This window comes from Glycine soja, chromosome 12, assembly GCF_004193775.1.
Source record: "Glycine soja cultivar W05 chromosome 12, ASM419377v2, whole genome shotgun sequence".
NCBI classification, from domain to species: Eukaryota; Viridiplantae; Streptophyta; class Magnoliopsida; order Fabales; family Fabaceae; genus Glycine; species Glycine soja.
The window spans coordinates 1,159,790-1,181,222 of record NC_041013.1 but is presented as its reverse complement, the minus strand read 5'-3'; the positions used below and the strand labels follow the sequence as shown (position 1 = coordinate 1,181,222).

Below are 21,433 nucleotides of genomic sequence, written 5' to 3'. Positions count from 1 at the left end.
GAAAAAAAAATTGAAATTAAATTGAAGAGGAAATAGAAAGAAAGAAAAATTAAAATTTTTGTCTCATGAAGTCAACTATTCCTTTAGTATTTCTTTCAGTTTTTCTATCAAATCAAATAAAAGAAACACATCAGACAACGTGATCCATGTTTTTTTTCCTCTCTATTTTTTTCCTTCCAAACGGACCATAAAATTCAGTACAAGTCCAATGATTCAAGGACCCTGCGAGCCTGGATCTGAAGAGCTGTTAGCCTCTGCTCAGTATCTAGTGTTGAATCGAACTGACGACTGGCTGCCCATATCAAGGAGGCTGATTTCTCCCCAAGAAGGCGCCTTGTATCTTCGTGTATAGTAGCTAAAGGAGGCGTATCTCTTCCATTGACATGTCCAATGAGCAGCAGCAAAAACTCTCCACATTTTAACCTAAGATACAACATGTCCTTTATTATTATACTTGAGTTACCTCAAGATAGCCAGCTATCACATGACAAACAAAGTGCTTGAAATAAGAATTAAAAAACAAACAATTTTTCATCTTTTCCTATGGCAAAAATTTGGCACAACATGCTTAATAACCTCAAGGTTTACAAATTTACAACGCATTCCAACTTACAGAAATTCCTTTATATAGACTAGGCAATCAAAAGAGAAGAAAAAGACTTCTAATTTGACGTGTGGTGACATCTTTGTATGGCATTCTTGATTCTTAATTCCTTCCATACCTATAATACTCTAGATGCCTGCACTTGGACGTTAGGTCCTTCAGGTCTTTTCATCGGTAAATGTTTTTCCCAATCTCTTATTGGCAACCTTCCTCCCTGAGTTCCAATTGTTGAGCAATGTTTGGGCTACAGCTTCTATTTGGACTACAATACTTAAACAATAATGACTTGTTACAAGTGCGGAGACCTCACAAGGTCCTTTCCATGACATTCTAGTAGGTGCCATAAATGTCTGCAAGACTGTAACCAATAGTCCAATAGTCATCTCTTCTTCCTTGTGAGGTAGTTTGGCAGTTTTGAGTAACATGCTTGGTCTGTTTTTGGAACAATGAAATTTGAAGGTATACTTTGCTAACTTATCTGAGGTTTTGCGAATTAAATGGATAAAAAGGTGCTCTGGAGTTGTCCTTTTAGTTTGACAAAGGTTTAGGGCATTTCAATGGAATTAAGGCCAAAATGTTTACTAAGCAGATTCTCCCTTCATCTCTTCTATGTGGCAAGCTTGTTTTCTTTTCTAACTGCTAAACTGCTCTACTCCAGCAATCTTACCTTTTATGTCATAACCACTCACATTTTGTTTCACATTTCAGAAACGAAATAAGATAAATAATCAAATGATCAGAGCTTGCCAAATTTGAAATTCTGATGCTCTCTTCTAATCTAATACCATATAAAAAGTCTCTACATAATATTTTGAAGAAATGAGAAGCTAATGCAATTTTACAGGACTAACAAAGCACGACATATAAGAATAGAGTACCTACAGACTAGTTATCTACAGAAGAGAGCCAAAGATCCATGTAAGACAAGTATAGAGCATTAAAATGAATGAGACTGATTGTAAAAAGCAGCAGTACCTGAGATCTTCATCCAGTTGTTGGTCTCTTAGAAGGTCAGCAACTTCCATAATACCACTACATTTCTCGAAATCCTGATAAATAATTATCAAGAGAAAAATTTGAAAAAAAATTATCTGACAAAGAAAATGTTCTTTAGCAGCAAACCTTAGACAAACTATCTGGTAAGCATCAATCAATACATCCCATCAGCTAAGCCAAGACCCTCAGATATCTAAAGTTTTTTAAAACAGAAGAGAATGGAAGAGAAAAGGATGCAGCAAAACTCTTTTCCTTTTTATTGGCAATGACAACTGACAAATTATTTTTCAATTTCTCACTGAAAAACAAATATTGAAGAAGCAATAACCTCGATTCTTAAAGCATAAATGGAAGACAAAAGAAACTAGATGTTTAAACTAGAATGATAGAAAAAACAAACATATTTGCAAATGATGTAAAGTCAAGAGTCAGGATACCATTTGATTGAATGATGAATCCACCATCAATGAGATTAGAGCATCTAAGCATGCACCTTGCTCAAGCACTCCACGAGTGGATAATATATTCATTAAAACCTGCAAGGGGGGCAGCAATTTTTACATAAACAACTTAGTATCCAACAGTTCGTTTTGTTTACATTTAGAGGCTTTGGTAGGCGGGAGGGGGATCGCCTTGGGCTTGTATGCTACTTATGTGCCACTATTCGTTGCACATGATTGCAGTGCATTGCTCAAATCAAAGGATAAACTCTATTGTATCTGTGCATCATAGGATAAACTTTATTTGCCTTAGGATTCTATATGAGCAAGAGTTGTTCCTATTTCTTATTTGGCATTCCACTTCCACTCATGATATGAAGCGGGGTATCAATGAACGTGCAAAGATATTGGAAGGGTTTATTGTTCTTTTAAAAACAAATGAGGGTTAAGATATAAGTAGGAATTACAATATATTTGACACAAGGAATAGGTGTTTCTCTAATATAGACATTGAAACACATAAAAAAGCACGGTAGCAATGGTAAGTGTAGCTTATGTTTATGTTATGCGCTGGTGTAATAACTAATCAGCACAAGACCGTCCATAAGCAAGCAAGAGAGATTATTGTATCAATTTGGTTGCTATTCTCTTTTCAGATTATGCATGCCTTTCATTGAGGCAAACATCGCATCTGCCATCTCTGTATTCAGCCTTTCTTTATAAAGCCTTTCTTCAATAAATAAGAGAACCGAAAGCTCTAAAATATAAAACTATAGTGATAAAGTCACTTATCATCATATGGAAAACATGAAAAGCTCTAAAGAATCTAAAAATAATAATAATGGCCACCTGAATAGCGTTGTGTTGATGGGCGAGAGCCGTACTATGAGGGTGAAGCAAACAACACCCTTCCAAGACTCTAAGGGCAAGCGCAACTTCAGCATCGGTGGATGGACTCGTCAACTTCATCGGTTCAACCCCGAATATATGACTCAAATCTCCTACCCTATTCTCGCTGTATTCATCCCCACTCTCTTTGAGCGAGTGCTGAAACAGAACCGGAACCACTGCAAACAGCACCGTATAACAATGAACAAACACAGATTTAACATAACAGAATGCACAACAGAACAGAACAGACCTTGGAGTTGGGGAATGGATTGGATTTGGTTAAAGAGGTCAATGGTTGAATCAGACTCCGCAACGGAACGCAGGAACTTGAGAATGGAACGGAGAGCACGGACACGGAGAAACGAGAACTCTGCACGCGCGTCTCTGAGTCCCGTTCTGAGCGCGAGAGTGACTTCTCTATACACTCTCTGTTGCTGCAGTGACTTCACGACCTCACTCACTGCACCATAATCCTCTGTTTTTGCACTTCCATCGCCTTTCCCTGTTTCACTCCATAGCGGCTCCTTCAGGTACATCTCTGCTTTGTTTCGCTCAAACAACGCAAGTTCCTCAATCTCATTAACCACTTGTACTCATCTTTCGACAATTGAGAAAGACGATGCAGTGGATCAGATGGGAACCACGTTGTGTTCAGATCATGGTGAATTAACGTCAGATTTAGGGTTCGTGAACAGAGATCCGAAACAAACTGGGAACAGAAAATAGAAGAAACTCAGAAACTGTTTGCTCGCGTAATTTCCATGGCTCATTGCTTACCCCGTTTTTTACCATCTCCATTCTCTAGTTGAAATTTTTTTTACAAATAAAATTAATAACTATTATTATTTATAAAATTAAAGTGCAGTTTCTAATTATAATTAAAAGGATATTTTAAATAAAAAAGTATATAAAATATTTTTGAAAAGAAAAAAAGAAAAATTATAGAAAATGTGATAATTACAAGAAGACTTAACTATAAGAAGATATTTTAATTACACTAAAATGACAATCGAAGAAATAAAGTGATTATTAAAAGATAAGGTCATGAAACCACAAACCTAAAACTAAGAAGATTATGATATGATGAAAATAAGGTCATGCAACTGCAAGCCTAAAGATAAGAAAATCATAATATAATGGAATTGCATAAGTTAGTTATTAGTTATTTGAAGATCAAGTTATTCTTAGATTATAAAAAAGACCCACTAACACTTAGAAAGGTAACAAGAAAAAATATTTTAACAACCGGAGCAAAAATTACTTTTGCACAAACTTGCCATTTGCAAAACTCCATATGCTCTAAACAAGTGGAAAGCCATTTTTGAAAGTTTTGCATAATTTCATTTATTTTATCATTTTTTTCTTCTGTAATACTTAAAAATAGAAATGTATATGATATTTGTTGATAAATATAAGATACATTATTCTCTCACTCTTTTTGTTTCCTTTATTTTTATTAAGTTTATGTTTTAGTAATCAAAGCTCTATGTCCAACTTTCGATTTTTTTTTTACCATTATTCAATTCATTTTGTTCATATATGTAACATGATGTGGATCAGTGGCTCTAATGTGGCATTATTTGCTTATGTACATAGGAGTAGAAAAAGGGATATTAGGAAGACTATTTTTAGTTTTAAGTTTTTTCTCTTCTTTTTTTATCTTTTATTATTTTTTTAATATTTGTTCCATTTTATGCTTTGATATGTGCATGATGTATTACTTATTCAAGATCTCAATGTTTAGGTGATTTGCTTTGGTTTCTAATTTGTTTATTTATGAAATAATAAAGAAAAAATCAAATTTATATATGATTTTATTTGAATTTTTGTGTGTTTATAGTATTGTACATAAGATTAGGATTTAAGATGCAGTCATTATATTTCGTTAGTTCATTGTAAAATAAAAAGGATTTTGATTTTGTTCCTTTTGATTAATTCATATTGTTTATAATATTTGTGATATCAAACAAATAGTATGAAACCTAAAAAGATAAATCCTAACTTAAATTATTTATATAAATATTATTAAATTCTCTAATTAAATAATGTCAAATATTCTTTTACATTTAATAATACATTTTAAAAAAAATGGTTTTTAAAATTTAAAATAATAAGAATCTCTTGAGGGTATAAAAAGGAAGGTCCATTACACATGCTAGACAATGTCAGTAATTAGTTAAATACTTTCTGTTTCTTGCACGATTTTAAAAAAATTTAAGATATATTAATTTTATTAACATATTATTGTATATTCATGTAATACTTTGGTCAACGACACCAAAATGTATAGGCCGTTTTTCAATTAATTTTGCCTTAAAACCTCCTCTTATTAGTTATGTTCAGTGGTCCCGAATGAATAATTTTGACAAGACAATAGGGACTAACGATTCACAGAAGGGAAAAAAACATAGGACGTGTGCTGGTCCTGGCCGTTCAAAGACGGTGTCTGCTATCGATCGACAATATCAAGGACACAATTTTTGCGGACTGTAATAACTAATAAGTATTTTTCTATGGATGAAGATTAGGCCATTTCAACACTATTTTTTGGTAGAATTATTTCATTTAATATTTTTATATATTTAATTTTAACAATTTAATAAAAGATTGAATAAACTAATTTTTAAAATTTTAATTTCATTTAATAAATTGAATTCCACGTATAATATTTTTTCAAAATGTCAGTAAATTTATTTTAAAAAAATAATATTTACGATTATTTACATACTATTAAAAATAGTTAATGGTTAAATTATTGAAATTTAATATAATAAGTCATTGAACGAAGTAATTTACCCAAAATTATTTCTGAAATAACTTAGTTTTAAAAAATTTATCATTATTTTTTAACAAAATTATCTTAATGATCATGTTAGTTTTTTGGTGTTAAACTTCAATATACGAATTGTCACTGCTAACTCTTATCCTATTAGGAATATTTTTTAACATACTCTTTTAAATATATTTTCTTTAATTTATTAAAAGTTATGATTATTAAATATAATATAAGACCACTAAATTTTATCATTTTTAATAAATATGAAAAATGAAAAAGAGTGTATCTGATATCGTTTCCCTTGTGAGAGGTGAGACATAGAGGGGTGGTTCCGTAATTTGAGTTATATCCCCTCCCAGTTTTCCTTATCTTTGTGTCGTGTCTCTCTTCTCTTCCGTTACAGCATTAGCAGAACATCCACACCGCATCGCTCGTGGTTCCATCCTTTGTGTCTGTCTCTCTCTTCGGACACAAAGCAACACTTTCCATGTCCATGTCTCTGTCTCTTCTTCGTATCTTCTCTTCGCCCCACCTTTCCACCTCTCTCTTCTTTCCAACTCCAACTCTTTCTTCCCTCTGCCCTTCTTTCCTTCCCAAATTACCAAATGCACCCTCTCCCCTCATTGTTTTATGCCACAGGGACGCCTCAGCTTCGAAGCAAGGTCACCTCGGAGCCCATGAAGGTGCAGAACGTGACAGTGGGAGCGAAGAAGATGATGATGATGTTGAACAACCCATGAGGGCCAGTTACGACGACGACGAAGACGAAGAAGAAGGAGCTCTTAGCTCCTTAGTTTTTCCTGAAAGATGGGATGTATTGGGTCTCGGTCAAGCCATGGTAATTCATTCCCTTTTCCTTAGCCAATATTTTTTCTATGTTTCGAATTGCTATGCATAAGTGAAGAAAACTTGTACACCCTGTATGCATTACTCTTGTTAACACATGCATTTAACAATTGCTGCATGTATGCCGCTGTTTTTAGCTCCCTTGTAAGAATATACTCGTTTTTTTCCCTTTGAATCTGCTAACATTTTAAATCCCTCCTTATTCCTGTTTTCTGATGAGTTTCTCGAGTTATGCTGAGTGGTATGTCGGAGGTTGTAATTTAGATGCAGTTCCTAGGTGCTTTGAGTTTGAGCATCGTTGTCTAATCAGGATTAAAGTTTTATCTCAATAATCAGCATAATCAACATTTGCATTGAAAGTCAGCCATAGGTTAATGAGGTGAAACTCCAATTCTATTAGGAAAATAACACCCAAAAACTGTACATAAGTTTTGTCCCATGTCATGTATACCTTCATCATGTTGCTATGGACATGTTTTTCTCTTTTTCTTTTGTCCGAGAATAGCTATGAATCTTAAAGGCTTTTTTTGTTTTTTTGGAAATTCTTTTAGGTAGACTTCTCTGGCATGGTTGATGATAATTTCCTGAAGAATTTGGGATTGGAGAAGGGAACACGGAAAGTAGTAAATCATGAGGAAAGAGGTAGAGTTTTGCAGGCCATGGATGGGTGCAGCTATAAAGCTGCAGCTGGTGGATCTCTTTCTAATACCTTAGTTGCCCTCGCAAGACTTGGAAGTCGCTCCGAAAAAGTTCCTGCTATAAATGTGGCAATGACCGGTAGTGTTGGGAGTGATCTATTAGGGGGCTTCTACAGGTTTATCTTTATTATTTGCACTGTTCTTATTATTTACTTGTTTGATCAAATTATCATGGTTACTTAAGTTGAGGGGCCTTGTTGCTGATTTTGTTTCATAAAATACAAATATTAACTTTGAAACTTCAAAGTCTAATCCTGTATCACTCCAGTTCTAGTCTCTAGATAGAATACATTTACAATGTGAATTCCAATAAAACTTTCTATTTTGAACTCCTTATCTGGTGTCCTTAGGGCACTTGTTAGCAAGACCCTTACCTATTATCTACATTTGGTTGCTATAGTGCATGGAAAAGCATAGATCTGTTGTGTTAATATCTATAAAGTACTTAAATTTTGATCAAAGCCAGTTAGCTAGTCTCGCACACAGCACCACTGTACTGTTTACTCATCTTCAGGACATAGGTTTCTATGTTATTTAATAATTTCATCAATTTTGTTTTGGGAAAGTGAGGTTTGATGAATACTTATATTGCTTGTTTGTATTTTTTTTTTTTAAAATTAGGGAAAAATTACGCCGAGCAAATGTGCAATTTCTTTCTGCACCAATCAAGGATGGGACTACTGGAACAGTTATAGTTCTCACAACTCCAGATGCCCAGCGCACAATGCTTGCATATCAGGTTTAATATGCTATAAATGGCATCTTTCAGTATCTATTCAGTCTTTATATGCTATTTCAGGATATTTTAGGCATTTTGAAGTTTCTTTTACCTTTATTGGCTAATACCATGAGCTCTATGAATAGTGAAGATGCTAATATTTCTGTACTCTGGTGTCAGGGCACATCTTCAACTGTTAACTATGATGCATCCTTAGCTAATGCAGTTTCCAAGACAAACATACTTGTCGTCGAAGGGTATCTATTTGAACTTCCTGATACCATTAAAACAATAACCAAAGCATGTGAGAAAGCACGGTCGAACGGTGCCTTGGTTGCAATAACAGCTTCAGATGTCTCCTGCATTGAGAGACACTTTGATGATTTCTGGTAACATTATTACTTGAGTTTAGTTTTTAACATAATAATTGGTTCATTTTCACTTGATGTCAAAATGATTACATTCTCACGTATTGTGTAATTTCCATCCCATTAATCCTGATCTGGTGGTATCCACAATAACATGAACATATTGACATATTTTAAGGGCAATTTGGCAGATTGCCTCATCAAACCTGTAAGAACCACTTAAATGCAATTAACCAAAGTAAAGATGGTTCCTACAAATGATATTTGCATGTGTTAGATCACACACATGTATGTTTTTTATTTTTTATAACTGATTTGTATTTTTTTCATTCATCAGGGAAATTATTGGGAATTGTGTGGATTTAGTCTTTGCAAATGGAAATGAGGCCAGAGCTCTTTGTAATTTTGAAGCAAAGGAAAGTGCTGCTTCAGCTGCAAGGTATCTGAGCCACTTTGTTCCTCTAGTATCCGTTACAGATGGTCCTACAGGCTCTTACATTGGTGTAAAAGGAGAAGCTGTATATATCCCTCCTTCTCCATGTGTTCCAGTTGATACTTGTGGTGCTGGGGATGCATATGCATCTGGCATACTCTATGGTCTTTTAAGAGGCATATCAGATTTGAGAAGCATAGGCTCATTAGCAGCTAAGGTTGCTGCCACTGTTGTTGGACAACAGGGAACTCGGCTTAGGATTTCAGATGCAGTCAAATTGGCTGAATCTTTTGAATTTCAACTTGATTCCTCCTCTGTTGGCACTGATCATAATATTTCCAGCGTCTAATCAGAGATTGCACTTTGAATTGAATTACATTTTTTTTCCATAAGATCAATGTATTCCTTGATTAATATTATGTTTCAAAAGAATAGCCTTGTAAATACTCTCATTGTAAAAAGAATTCAATTGCTTAGGCCTACGTCCAGTCTTCATCATGGTTATTACTATGCTAGGTACATCGATATATTCTATCATCATCGTCACTTGTAAAAATTATTGGTAATGAAAATTCAATTAACATGCACGCCCTTCTAGAATGTCTTTTACAACAGAATATCATTCACTCTCCCTAACCGAATCAGTAGATTAATCTCATTACTAATCTTGTTTGTTCATTTGAAGATTGCTACCGAGATTCTGCTGGACATGGACGGTAGCGGAGGTGTTAGTCGTCGCCTAAGGGAGTGGTGTGGGGAGAGACAGTAGAATTTTGGGTCTTTGAGATTAGGTTTAATGTTCTGATAGTTAGCTAATATGCATTGGGTCCTTGGGGTCTTTAATCTGTGGCTATAGTTCGCATTATCAGCTCAAATTATCTCTGTTTTCAATTTGTTGGTGGTGAAATCAGTTGTAGCAGCTAAAAACTTTATATACAGAAGCACCGTGCTTTCGAAATGACAATTTTAATAATCTTTATTCTTGAAATCACTATCTACATGGGTAATATTTTATTTTCATGATTTGTCTTAATCATTAACTAATATTTTAGACTTTTCTAGTTACAATGAATGATTCTTAATTATACTTTTATTCCTAAGTTCATTAGTAATAAGTAGCCATTTGCTTTCATAATTTTTGGTACATAATTTGTCTAATTTTTTTTCTCTGTTTATCAGAAAAAATAGATTCTAACTAATTCAAAATTCGACTAAAAGATGAATAAAACCTAAAAAATAATATTTTTATTAAGGATCAAATTTAAATATTATCTGAACAATTTTTCTCATAACTTATTAACTTTCTTAATTATTGTAATTAAAATAATAACTTAGACCTAATTGTCATAATTAATATAACAGTTTAAAATTTTCTAGTTTATAAAATTTGGACAGTAATTTAAACTTTCCTTAGAATTAACTAGCATTTATTATTTGAGAAAAAAATATGCACCGACAATGTAAAAAAATTTACACAATCATTCAATCATAATTCTTCATATATGATAAATTTATTATTTTTAAAAATAATTCATATAATGATGTGTGATTAGATAATAATATAAAACTGTTTTACAAAGTTAATAAATAGATATTAAACTCTTATTATTTTTTAATTACTCGAAATTTACTTATATATGAAGTATAAACAATGTACATAGGCATGTAAATGTAAATATAAAAATAGTAATTTCTTCCATCTCAACATAATAAGAAGAAAAAAAAATCACCAATATTTCAAAACTTGTATCACGTGGATCTGAATTTGTAAAAAAAAAAAAAAAACAAAGCATTTGGATTTTTTTTTCCCTTTCGAGAAGCGCATGATTACTGCCATTTAAAAAAAAAAAAAAGTTATGGTAATGCACTAATGCATTAAAAGGTTACATAACAAGAGTGAAATCCATATCAAATGAATTCCTGATAGTGCAGCAGCGAGCGAGCAGTCAAATAATTTTGGAAATGGGACTATTTTGTCAAAATAGCTCCAAGAAGGCATTACAATATTTCGCCCAAATGAAAGAACTACAACATGGATTTACTTTTGCCTCCTTAGCTCATGCGTTTCAGTAATTGATATAAAACTATCCAGATAAGCACTGAAGTGATCTAAAATATGCTATTGATCATAATTCAACCACGAAGGGCCCAAAATCTTGCTAACACTACTAGTATTGAGTGCCGTGTTTCAGATGCCAATACACAAATGTCTACCGTACAAATGTATCAGGAGGAGCTTCTTCTGGAATCTGCCAAGCAGACACAGCACAAAAATAAAATGAAAACAAACAAATGTTAGCTTATATCACATAAAGCACTTGTCAACATTTCCCTGACTCTCGCATTAATATAGTGAGCAAAAAGTAAATCTAAATCTGTCAAATCTTAGTGCTCCAAGACAAAGATATTTGTGTAATTTTAACACAAGCAAGAGCCAAGGGATCTTAATTGCAAATTTTATCCAATATATATGATTGATTGCATATCTGTCCTAAGGAGGATTTTGTTCTGGTATTGGAAATTAAAACATAAATGTCTTCGAGAAAAGCCTGAATGGACAATTTTTAACAGATAGAGCATTGCAGAAGGCTATTACCTCTCCCGGATTCCATTTCTCTTTTAACCAAATACTCGGATCTACCGACACTTTCTCCACTTGGGACTGACTTCTGCAGGAATAATAGATGACCATAAAAATTCAAACAAAAGTATTTGTAACTCGCATGCAAAGCTGAAATGAAATTTCTTCAAATTCTATATAAAGATAACCTCAGAAAATTGCATTAACAAAGGTTAAGTTTCCAAGCAGATTCAATTACTAGTATAAACTAGGGCATTGTTAAATAAAACTAAAGGAAACAGAAGATCAAACTGCTACAAGCACCACTACTGACATTAAAATCTTTCTAATCTATGAACTGAAACATATAGCTTAGCAAAATAGATTTTATCACTGAATTATGTAGCCAACTTCATCCAAATTATAACAATTACAATAGAGGCAAGTTGGTCTGTTACTTTCAAGAAAAATTAGAATGATTTTTGGGCTCTAATTAATTTTGCCCAGTGAGTTGAAGTGACCACCTGAGGCAATTGAGTGCTTGCTGCATTCATCATTTCTTCCCTTTTGTTTCTTACTCCTTCGTTGAACCCAAAAACTTATTTTGAGAATTATCAAGTGTAAAGGTATAAAACTTAAAAGACTTCTAGTCCATCTCTACATAAAAATAGAAATAAAAGTAGAACGTATACTGCCAGATAAATCTTGAATAGTTTTACTTAATTCACAAAAATTTATCATAATCATTTCAAAATTTACAATTAGCTTACATTGTGGGACTCTTGTCACAAAAATTTACTGTTCTACCACTTTATTGAATCAAATGGAATAAGAACAGTTAAATGGACATGAATAAAATTGAAAATTTCAAGCTCGAGATTTTCTTTAAACTGAAAATGCATAACTAAACTGAAGATGCAACAAGCTGAAGTTTTCAGTGAAAACAATAAAGATTAACTGGCTGGGTTATAATCAATCTATGATTCTATGTCATACTTTTCAGTGAAAGAGATCAGAAATTGATTAAATTGCAACAACTGCCTTCTTGAATTTTAAACTAATGTGACAATGAACTTACAACAACTGGACATCTGGTGTTGTTTGAAACATTGAAGTGGGACCAGAGTTACTGAAAGCAGTCGATGTTTCCTGAGTTGAACCTGGAAACATTTTCAAATCCAATGGTGTAGAATATGGGCCGCTTTGAACACCGAAGACACCATTGCTGTTTAGGTTTGCTGTGTTGGATGCCAAAGAGTTTCCTAGTATTTATTACAACATTGACAGTCAGGCATATATAAGCAGGAAAAACAGAAGATAAATAGTCATAATGCTACCCAAATTACACCAAATATATACCTCCACTTCCAAAGAAACCAGGCTTCGTTGGAGTGTTTGTTAGTGGTGCAGATGGCCTAACAAGAGAGTTCCAAACAGATTAGACCAAAAGCAGGCATAAAAAATAATTTATTAGCAGAGTATAGACAAGGAAAGTACAGCATGAAGGACAATCATAGCGTAGGAAGCAATGATTGCAGACCTGCATCTTATCCATTCTAGAACACACCATACTTCTAATCACCAAATTCCAAAGGAAACAGGGCTCCAAGGGATACCACCAATGTAACCATTAGGCCACTATAGGAATGTTTTCAGACACCAAATTCTCAAGACCCAGATCATTCTACAGCACTTAAAACTGATATCCAACTAGTCTGTATTAGCATCTACAAAACTGTAATCTTAAATGGCAATAATAAAAGCTCTTGTGCTTTTCTCTATTCTCTTGACAATTACACCACAATCCTAAACAAAAACAAACAGTAGATAGGAATTCTAGAAAAAGGGGTGTCAGTAGAGGTCAAATGCAATGCACAAACTATCAGGCATTCAGGCCTCATCAATACATTATAGGGTACAAACCATACTCCACTGGAGCTCACAGAACTCTGTTGGTTAAATTTTTTGGATTTTCCTTAAGTCATTTTCCAAACCCAAGCAACTGAAAATAGAGAAAATGTTTCAAGCAGAGCAGGTCATTATTACCTTTCAAAACCCATGTTCAATGGAGTACTCAATTGGCTAAAGCTTGAGACTGACAATGGACCATTACTTTGAGATGTTGAAAACGGATTTGCATTGGCTCCAATAGATTGGGGTGTTTGACTGCCAAGAGAAGAACTTATTGGTATTTTGTAAGGTTCAGAAAGTAGTTTGTCAAACTCAACCAACTTGGATTTTAGTATATTTCTCTCTTTCTCAACCTGCACCATCATATTATAAGGTTAAACACAGAATACATGGTTGAGCACAACTGTAACCTAGAAGTTGAAATTTCATTAAAGAAAAATGAAGTAATTACAATTAGATCGAGAATAGGGTCACTTCCAGAGGGGGGAGGGGGGGGATTGACGATACAAAGGGGCTAAAAAAATGTAGGCATGTTAAACCAGGTTTCTTACTATTGATTGCAAGCTCATACCACGATTAGCATCCTCGTAAGCTGATGCCCGCAATTCTTCATAGCTAATATCACCAACAATGTCACAAGGAGCACTGCATAAGAGGAAGTCAAAATCTACATTTAGTTTTCTTATCAGTGGAATGGTTAGGATTCTTCAAAGCAATTTCTCTTTCAAGAGTGGCAAGTAGACTAGGATCTCTTTCAAGTATAAAATTTGATCTGCAATTTTCTTAAGGCAATGTTTTCACGTTTATTTAGCTGGTGTATTCCAGGTGGACAGTGACATAACTCATTAGTAACTAAAGAAGATTCAGCTGCAGTTTACTGAAATTTAAATAATAAGTGAGATCATGCATGTGAATTGCTATCATCTTAAGTTTTGTAATTCAAATGAAAATTGTTCCTATTAAGATCTTGTTCGTCTTTTGGACAGCAGCTTCGGGAAGGATTTTCAAAGATAACATGAGGAATTGTGTATTGATTACTGGTCAGTTTATCAGTGTTGCATGTGAAAGATGAATGGAAAAATAGTCAACAATCTTTTGCAACATAGTCCAATTGCATGGGTTTGGAGGAAAATGGATATGTTCTATATGATCCATTGTCTGCATTAGGTGCTAAAGTAGTACCTTCCAACATGATTAAACAATATGTTATTTACAATAACAAGTTTGATTAATGTTTTCAAACCATCATGTCTAAAAAGAAATATACCCTTTGCAATGACTGTAGCATGTAAGTATCCAAAGTGGTTTCTCTTGCTCAAAATCTACTGCAATCTGGCGCTTGCAGTTCTCAGGATCTGTGCATCTTTAATTACATCAACCAAGTTAAATATAGTATATCAATTAAACTTACGCGAAACACAATAGTTAAAAATAAGGCACAAGCCACAAACATTTATAGGAAACATGGATGCAAAATCACCATCATCAGACCCTTTTTATAGAAAAATAATAATTATATAGGAAGGAAAAATACAAGAGATAATCAGGTATTCTCCCAAAGAAACCACAAAGCCAAACGAAAACAAAATAATGACACTAAAATTTTCTTTTGCTAGTTTATTTAATTGAAAGACGATGTAACACATGACAGATATTCATTTAACAAGTTCTATAAAGACAAATATGTAGAGGAGCATACACTTCAGCTGAAAAGGAAAGCCAGTATATATGTAACAAAGCTTAAAGATATCAAATTTTGTATCTCCAAAATTGATTAAAGGCAGAGCCCTCCAATTATCCAATTTGTTTGGGCCTTCTAGGCACCATTAGTCAGTGTTTATGCACTTTGTAGACATTTAGACCTGTGTATTTTATGTTTCTTGTTCTGAAGTACAAGGGTGTATGTGCAACATGTAGCAATTATGACATATCTGTTCTATACATTGACTTGATATACTCCCTCTGGTCTCAAATATAAGGGGGGGAAAAACTAACTTATGCTTATTAAGAAAGTTGGTTAGAATCATTTAATAGTACCAATTTCATTTAGAACATAGACCATTTTTCTAAACTACCCTTCATTGGAACTTGGTATCAATTGAAAACAAAAACTCAATTAAATGAAGGATATTTTGGGAATGGTCTCGTTAAATAAGGCAAAGTTAGTTGAGTCTTGCTTATATTTGAGACCAAGAAAAAAAAAGTTTTTTTTTCTTCTTATATTTAAGACTGGAGGGAGTAAAATTACAAAGAATGTCCATGATTCTTGACAGATGGAGAAAAGATTGATAAATACTTACATATGATGTTCTGATTGTTTGGGGTTGTTTTCAGATTTCACGCCGTTCTGCTGGGGTTTGGATGACTGTCGATTCCATTTGTTTTCAAAAGGCTGATTCAGAAGTAAATCATCAATACTAAGAGCTAATAATCAGATTATTTTTCGAAAAGTGAATATGAAGCAGACATAGCAATGAAAACCCCTCAAAAATAGACCATAAATAATGATGTATTCATCTATTATAATGCCTAACAATTAAAACGATATAATTAAAATAAACCTTCACGTCATGTATATGCATAGGAAAGAGTGAGAACCTTGTATTGGTTGGGTTTGTTCTCAGAATGAGGCCCCCCATTCAACTGGGAGCCGTTATGCTTGCCAAAACCAAAAGGATTACCCTTCTGCTGTTGTTGTGAGCCAGAGCCAGACCCAAATCCAAAGGGATTTGTATTTTGCTGTTGATGAGAACTGCTCTGTCCTCCAAACCCATTAACATTAGGTTTCCGCTGTTGCTGAACATGTAAATATCTACACCTTTCTCCATATTGACAGCTAAAAAGATGAACCACAGCAATTTAAAACACATTTTCAAAACTTGTGATGAATAAATTCAATTCAAGATTAAAGATCAAATAGCAGTTTTGTTCACATTTATATGATAGCACGACTTGAAAGGGCGAGCCAACAACAAATATAATATGTAAATGCAAAGATTTATATTGTTATATACTAATGGTTGAGAAACAGTGAGGAATCAAAAGAAATAATTGCGCAGGGGAATAATGGCATAGAAACAACGCAACAATAAGTTTGGCATTTGAAATTGAAACAGCGAAGAAGAAGAAGAGAATAACCTGCCTCGCTGGAAGTTCCTACAAATATCCCTCATTGTGTTATGATCATCAAATCAAACGCTCAGAATTCTCAACAAAACAAAACCCGAGAATGTTATCTTCTCAAGTTCTCTTCTCTTCTAACCACAACCCCACCGCTCATGGAAATTCAATTTCCCATTCACTTCTGCTTCCACTCTATCGTTGAATAAATAAAAATTCGTGGTTTTTGTTCTTTTTTCTTTGGTCCATAACAATTTTTTGATTATTCTTTCAACATCATTCAAATTTCTTGCGTTTAACATATCTTAAAAAATTTCAACTTTAATTTTTTTTATTGCTTCTTCATTATTTTTTTTTCTTTTCTTCCTATAACCTATATGGGCTAAGGTTAATCCCAATGGATCCATGAATTTAATAAAAATTTATATATAAAAAATAATATATTATTAAATCAAAATTAATTATTATAAAATTTACTATATAAACTTATATGTATATTAAATATATATTAAAAAATTTAATATTATGTATAGTGTTATTAATTATTTTTAATATAATTAATCGATTAATTCAATTAGTTAGAATGCTATATTAATAATAATGTAAAAGTAACACTTTAAAATCTGTGTGAATTATTAATTTTAAATTATTTTGTAAAATGAATTTTTAATATAATATGGGTGATATAAGATTATTAAGTCCTATTTGCATCCTCCAATTTTTTTTTAACTTTTATTGCTTTTATTCTACCGTTATAATAATGTGTTTAGATGGAAAATTTTAGGGGGAAAATATAATTTTTAAGTGAATTTAAAATATTATAAGTATTTGATTCGGGAAATTTTTTTACATTCTTGGAAATATGATGATGGGAATATTCATACACACATGTTTATGTTTATTACGAGATTTTCAAAAAAATTATTTTTGGATATTTTTTATTCTCAAAAAAGTGCATTTGCATCTTTATACAATTTTTTATTCTCGTGCTAAGGGTGAAAAAGTTATTTTTATAGAAATGTGGGAAGTTATTTTCTAATTTCACTTATAAATTTCATTTTTTTATTTTTATTTTTAAATATTCTCATAGATATATTATTTTTTGATACGGGTATTCTCATAAATATTAAAAGTTAACAACTTACTTTTAAATTAGATATATCCAAAAATACTATTCCCAGTTATAATATTTTTGTGATTCCTGAAAATACCTCATGACTTGAAATAAATGCCTCCTTACACATCAAATGATCAAAATAACTTGCATTTATATGAATATTCACTAAATTATTTAATATGTACCAAATTTTTGAAAAAATCAGAACTTATTCTACTTATATTTTTCCTATCCTATTTATAATTTTTATCCTGATCATCAAGCATGCAACAATGAAAAAATAAAAGCAATAAAATAAATATCAAAATATTATAAAACTGAAAATTATTTTTAATTTTTTAAAAATAAAACTTAAAATTGCCAATTCGATCAAACAACGCCATACATTTTTTTAAAAAAAGATTGTTCTTGTCTGTTCCATTATCCTTTCTCCATCATAATTGCAATACCAATAGCTTAGTTTAAATGATAAGTTTGTTTTTCCCTTCCACGTCTAGTTGACTACAAAGTTGATAAACAATAATCCAAGTTGTATTCCAATATCTCTTATCACATAGGCCTCGGTCGTATTCTCTGTCCCCACACTAGTTACCCACCACCACCATCTTCAATTTTTTTATCATAACATATGTCCTAGTCGACAATCAACTAATAATTTATTTCGAGATAAGAAAACAATCTAACGGAATGTATTTTCTTTTAATATATTTTTTTATACGCATGGCATTAGATAAAAAAAAATAAAAATCCTAAGTAACATATTCAAATGGCTTAACTATTTGTTAGTTATGTCAATTTTTATTAGTTATTACCGATTTTACTTTACAAAATAAATTTGTAATATTCATTAAAACAGTTCCACATGATTGATTTTCTAATACAGAATTTTGAAAGCAATTGTCATTATCTTGTAAAAAAAAGTTTGGGGCACTTTTATGAAATATTGTTAAGTCTATCGGCTTATTTAAAAGCGAGAATTACAGAAAAAATGTGAAATTTTATTATAATAATAATTATAAAAAATTATATAACAGATGCCACAAATAACTTGATCAATATACAATCTTTAAGATAATTTTTGGCTGACTTGGAATTTAAATTTAGTACCATCTATTGTCGTATACTCTTGCAATGATACGATAATGTAATAAAGTGCAAGATTTTAAAACAATAAAAAAGACAAACAAGTATTTTAATAATTAATATTGATCAATGATCAATCCAATGAATCGAATCTTCGAGTAGTTTCAAGTAATTGCTGAGAGGCTTTTAAAGGTCTATCTACCTGTAAATATATTTAAGATCAAAATAATATAATATAACATTTGATCCTTGAGTCTCATTTTTTTAATTTTGATTTGTTACTCGACAGTCGACACGTACTAGCTTTGATACATTGTGGGGTTATTTTAGAGCATCCCAACAACTCTTGCATTTCAGCCCAGAACATGTCTTATCTTAATGTATACAGTCGAAAAATCACCTTTTAAATTTTGATCCCTCAAAATATCAAGTGTAGTCACTTGTCTCATTTAAACTTTTAAATTTAATCATGGATTATCATTCATTTAAATATATAAACTAAAATCAACAAGCACAATGATCAACTGATTGTGATTATTTTAATTTAACTAGAAATTTCAAATTTAAATATTGAATAGTCTCCAGCAAAAAGTACTCGTAATCTAAATAAAAAAAATTAAAATAATTATCTCATGATCAATCACTAAAGAATATGAACTTTTAACTTATCATTACCATGAATTAAATTATAATCAAATTGTTTTGGACAGTTTACGGTATCAATAATTGATAATTATACAATTAAAACAATTTAAATAAAAATTAGTTAAAAAATAATAAAATAATAGAATACTTTCATAAATATAAAAATAAAATAATACGGATATATATATATATATATATATTCATTTATTTTGAAATTATTCTTTCACATAAAAAAAATAAATGGCATTGATCCTATAATAACTTCACCTATAACAACTCACACCTCTTTTAAGAACAGGCTAAAAAGTAAAAACAAATATGAAAACGGTTAATTGAATTAAAAACTTAACTTTTACAATATATACAACCAAATCAAACTTATATTTTAAATAATAAAAAATGTAAAATCCCAATTCATATAACCAGCAATTCAGCATCACATTCTTGTATTCATCTATATTATTATTGTTGTTCTATTTTGCTTTGAACAAAGTACGGCGCAAATAGGTTTTTATTCATTAAGAAATAAATTCATGGTTGAAAAAACAAAGGAATATCCAATAATTGGAGGCACGTAGCAGAAAACAATTGGAAGTGAGAAGTACCGAAGCACAAATGAAAGTGTTGGGCAATAATGGTGTGCTTACTTTTCAATAAGACGGCTTGAAAAAGAAAATAAAATTTAACAACACTTTGTTAAGTATTTTAGTGAAGTTTTATTTTAATTAAAAATAGTGTTTTATAATTAATGTAATAAATTTTGGTAAATATGTCAAACAATTACATGATCATGATAATATATATAATCGTAATTTTAATTTTATTTTCATCTTATCCTTTAAGTATAAAATTATTTTTAAATATTTGCACAATTTTTTAATGCGCAATATTTATAAATGTATGTGAAAAAATATTTTAAAAAAGTATGTAATGATATACAAAAATGTTTTTTGAGTCATTATTAAGAAAAAAAATACAAAAAAATGAAGTATGTATATTTGATCCTAAACACTATTCATATAACAAATTTTCACACAATTTTAAACAGTGTTTATGATTTTTCACCAATGATATTTTGTTATCAATTTATAAGAAATATCCAATACAAATATAATAATAACAATAATACTCTTATTTTTTATAGCAATAATTATGTTATTTAACTAACTTAAATTTTCTTTTTACATTTAATTTATTATACTCTTGAAAACAGCCAAATTATAGAGTAAAGTAACCTTTAAAAAAATTTAAAAACTGCTAAAAAGTTTATTTATTAAATAATCAAACAATTTTTTTATTAATTAAAAATTAAAAATTAACTAAAATATTTTGTTAAGCATAATATACATGAAAATAATTATTCTATTTCAGATTATGTTATTTTGTTGTAATTTATTTTTATTCTAAATCTCCACATGGGTATTAAATGTAATATTTTTGTGGGTAGTAGAAATGTATAATATTCCAAAAATAATAAGAAATCCTAACACGGAGCAACATGTACGTGGGGTAACATTCCACGTAGGAGTTAGGAAAAGGATGCTATGCTAGATTGTAGATTAGTTTCTCTTACCGGTATTACCGGTAAGATTTTCAGACGTCAACATCTCCATCACATTCAGCTTCGATAATCCAGAGGCATTCTAATGTAAATGTAAAATAATACTATAAAATATTTCAACACAAGTATATCAATGTTCTTATTGATAATTAATAATAATTATTGTTGTATGCTACATGCTTACCCATGTATCTCCCACATTTATTAAAGTGATAATATCAAAATTTATATATATTGAATATATTCAAATAAAGAGATCAATTATATTCAAACAATGAAGATGCTAAAAAATGTCTATAAATACATTACTATTCATAAATATACCTTTTGAAACATTAATAGAAATTCAGGATAATTCAGCATCCATTTTACTAAAAAAAAAACTGTATGTAAATTTATTCACAACAATCAGATCATAACTAGTCTGCGAGTTTGATACGTACACAAGCTAATTTAGTTGACACAATCTTGTCAGGGTGTCTATATTTCATATTAGTTCATATTCTCTTGATACTATGTCTCATTTTGTATTCATCGTTTAATTTGGTTATTAATGAAATGAGTTAAGCTCTTTGCATTAAAAAAAAAATCAATCAGACCATACGAACAAATATATATGCCTAATTTTTCATATTCTTAAATAAAAAAAAACATTTGTTTAAGAAA

The 21,433-nt window shown here is 31.2% G+C and overlaps 3 protein-coding genes across 4 annotated transcripts; 1 reads left to right on the top strand and 2 right to left on the bottom strand.

The window, feature by feature from the left end:
- LOC114380543 lies at positions 1-3,719 on the bottom strand. The gene is made up of 5 exons (XM_028339652.1): positions 3,182-3,719; positions 2,890-3,107; positions 2,038-2,136; positions 1,580-1,653; positions 1-423 (listed from the first exon to the last, which is right to left on the bottom strand). Exons 1-5 carry the CDS (start codon positions 3,465-3,467, stop codon positions 195-197), a joined length of 906 nt encoding a protein of 301 aa, XP_028195453.1. The 5' UTR covers positions 3,468-3,719; the 3' UTR covers positions 1-194.
- A 2,356-nt stretch (positions 3,720-6,075) lies between these two features.
- LOC114380280 (uncharacterized sugar kinase slr0537-like) lies at positions 6,076-9,351 on the top strand. The gene is made up of 5 exons (XM_028339281.1): positions 6,076-6,545; positions 7,105-7,367; positions 7,873-7,990; positions 8,150-8,358; positions 8,675-9,351. The coding sequence occupies exons 1-5, from the start codon at positions 6,195-6,197 to the stop codon at positions 9,117-9,119; spliced, it is 1,386 nt and encodes a 461-aa protein (XP_028195082.1). The 5' UTR covers positions 6,076-6,194; the 3' UTR covers positions 9,120-9,351.
- A 1,273-nt stretch (positions 9,352-10,624) lies between these two features.
- LOC114380480 (zinc finger CCCH domain-containing protein 16-like) lies at positions 10,625-16,613 on the bottom strand. Of its 2 annotated transcripts, XM_028339558.1 has the most exons (10): positions 16,380-16,609; positions 15,840-16,077; positions 15,542-15,633; positions 14,509-14,604; positions 13,793-13,886; positions 13,377-13,594; positions 12,690-12,745; positions 12,409-12,592; positions 11,367-11,439; positions 10,625-11,019 (listed from the first exon to the last, which is right to left on the bottom strand). In XM_028339558.1, exons 1-10 carry the CDS (start codon positions 16,412-16,414, stop codon positions 10,981-10,983), a joined length of 1,125 nt encoding a protein of 374 aa, XP_028195359.1. In that variant the 5' UTR covers positions 16,415-16,609; the 3' UTR covers positions 10,625-10,980. The 2 variants fall into 2 exon arrangements, with proteins under 2 accessions (XP_028195359.1, XP_028195360.1); XM_028339559.1 differs by lacking the exons at positions 10,625-11,019; positions 11,367-11,439 and adding an exon at positions 11,548-11,910 and having other exon boundaries at positions 16,380-16,613.
- Between the last annotated feature and the right edge of the window lie 4,820 nt (positions 16,614-21,433).

Coding starts and splice junctions, on each gene's coding strand:
- LOC114380280 (XM_028339281.1), top strand. CDS start 6,195: ATGTCCATGTCTCTGTCTCTTCTTCGTATCTTCTCTTCGCCCCACCTT. Junction 7,368..7,872: donor CTATTAGGGGGCTTCTACAG/GTTTATCTTTAT, acceptor TTTTAAAATTAG/GGAAAAATTACGCCGAGCAA. Junction 7,991..8,149: donor GCACAATGCTTGCATATCAG/GTTTAATATGCT, acceptor CTCTGGTGTCAG/GGCACATCTTCAACTGTTAA.
- LOC114380543 (XM_028339652.1), bottom strand. CDS start 3,467: ATGTACCTGAAGGAGCCGCTATGGAGTGAAACAGGGAAAGGCGATGGA. Junction 3,108..3,181: donor ATCCATTCCCCAACTCCAAG/GTCTGTTCTGTT, acceptor TGCTGTTTGCAG/TGGTTCCGGTTCTGTTTCAG. Junction 2,137..2,889: donor ATCAACACAACGCTATTCAG/GTGGCCATTATT, acceptor CCCCCCTTGCAG/GTTTTAATGAATATATTATC.
- LOC114380480 (XM_028339558.1), bottom strand. CDS start 16,414: ATGAGGGATATTTGTAGGAACTTCCAGCGAGGCAG. Junction 11,440..12,408: donor ACACCAGATGTCCAGTTGTT/GTAAGTTCATTG, acceptor TTATTCCTGCAG/AAGTCAGTCCCAAGTGGAGA. Junction 11,020..11,366: donor AGAAATGGAATCCGGGAGAG/GTAATAGCCTTC, acceptor TCTGCTTGGCAG/ATTCCAGAAGAAGCTCCTCC.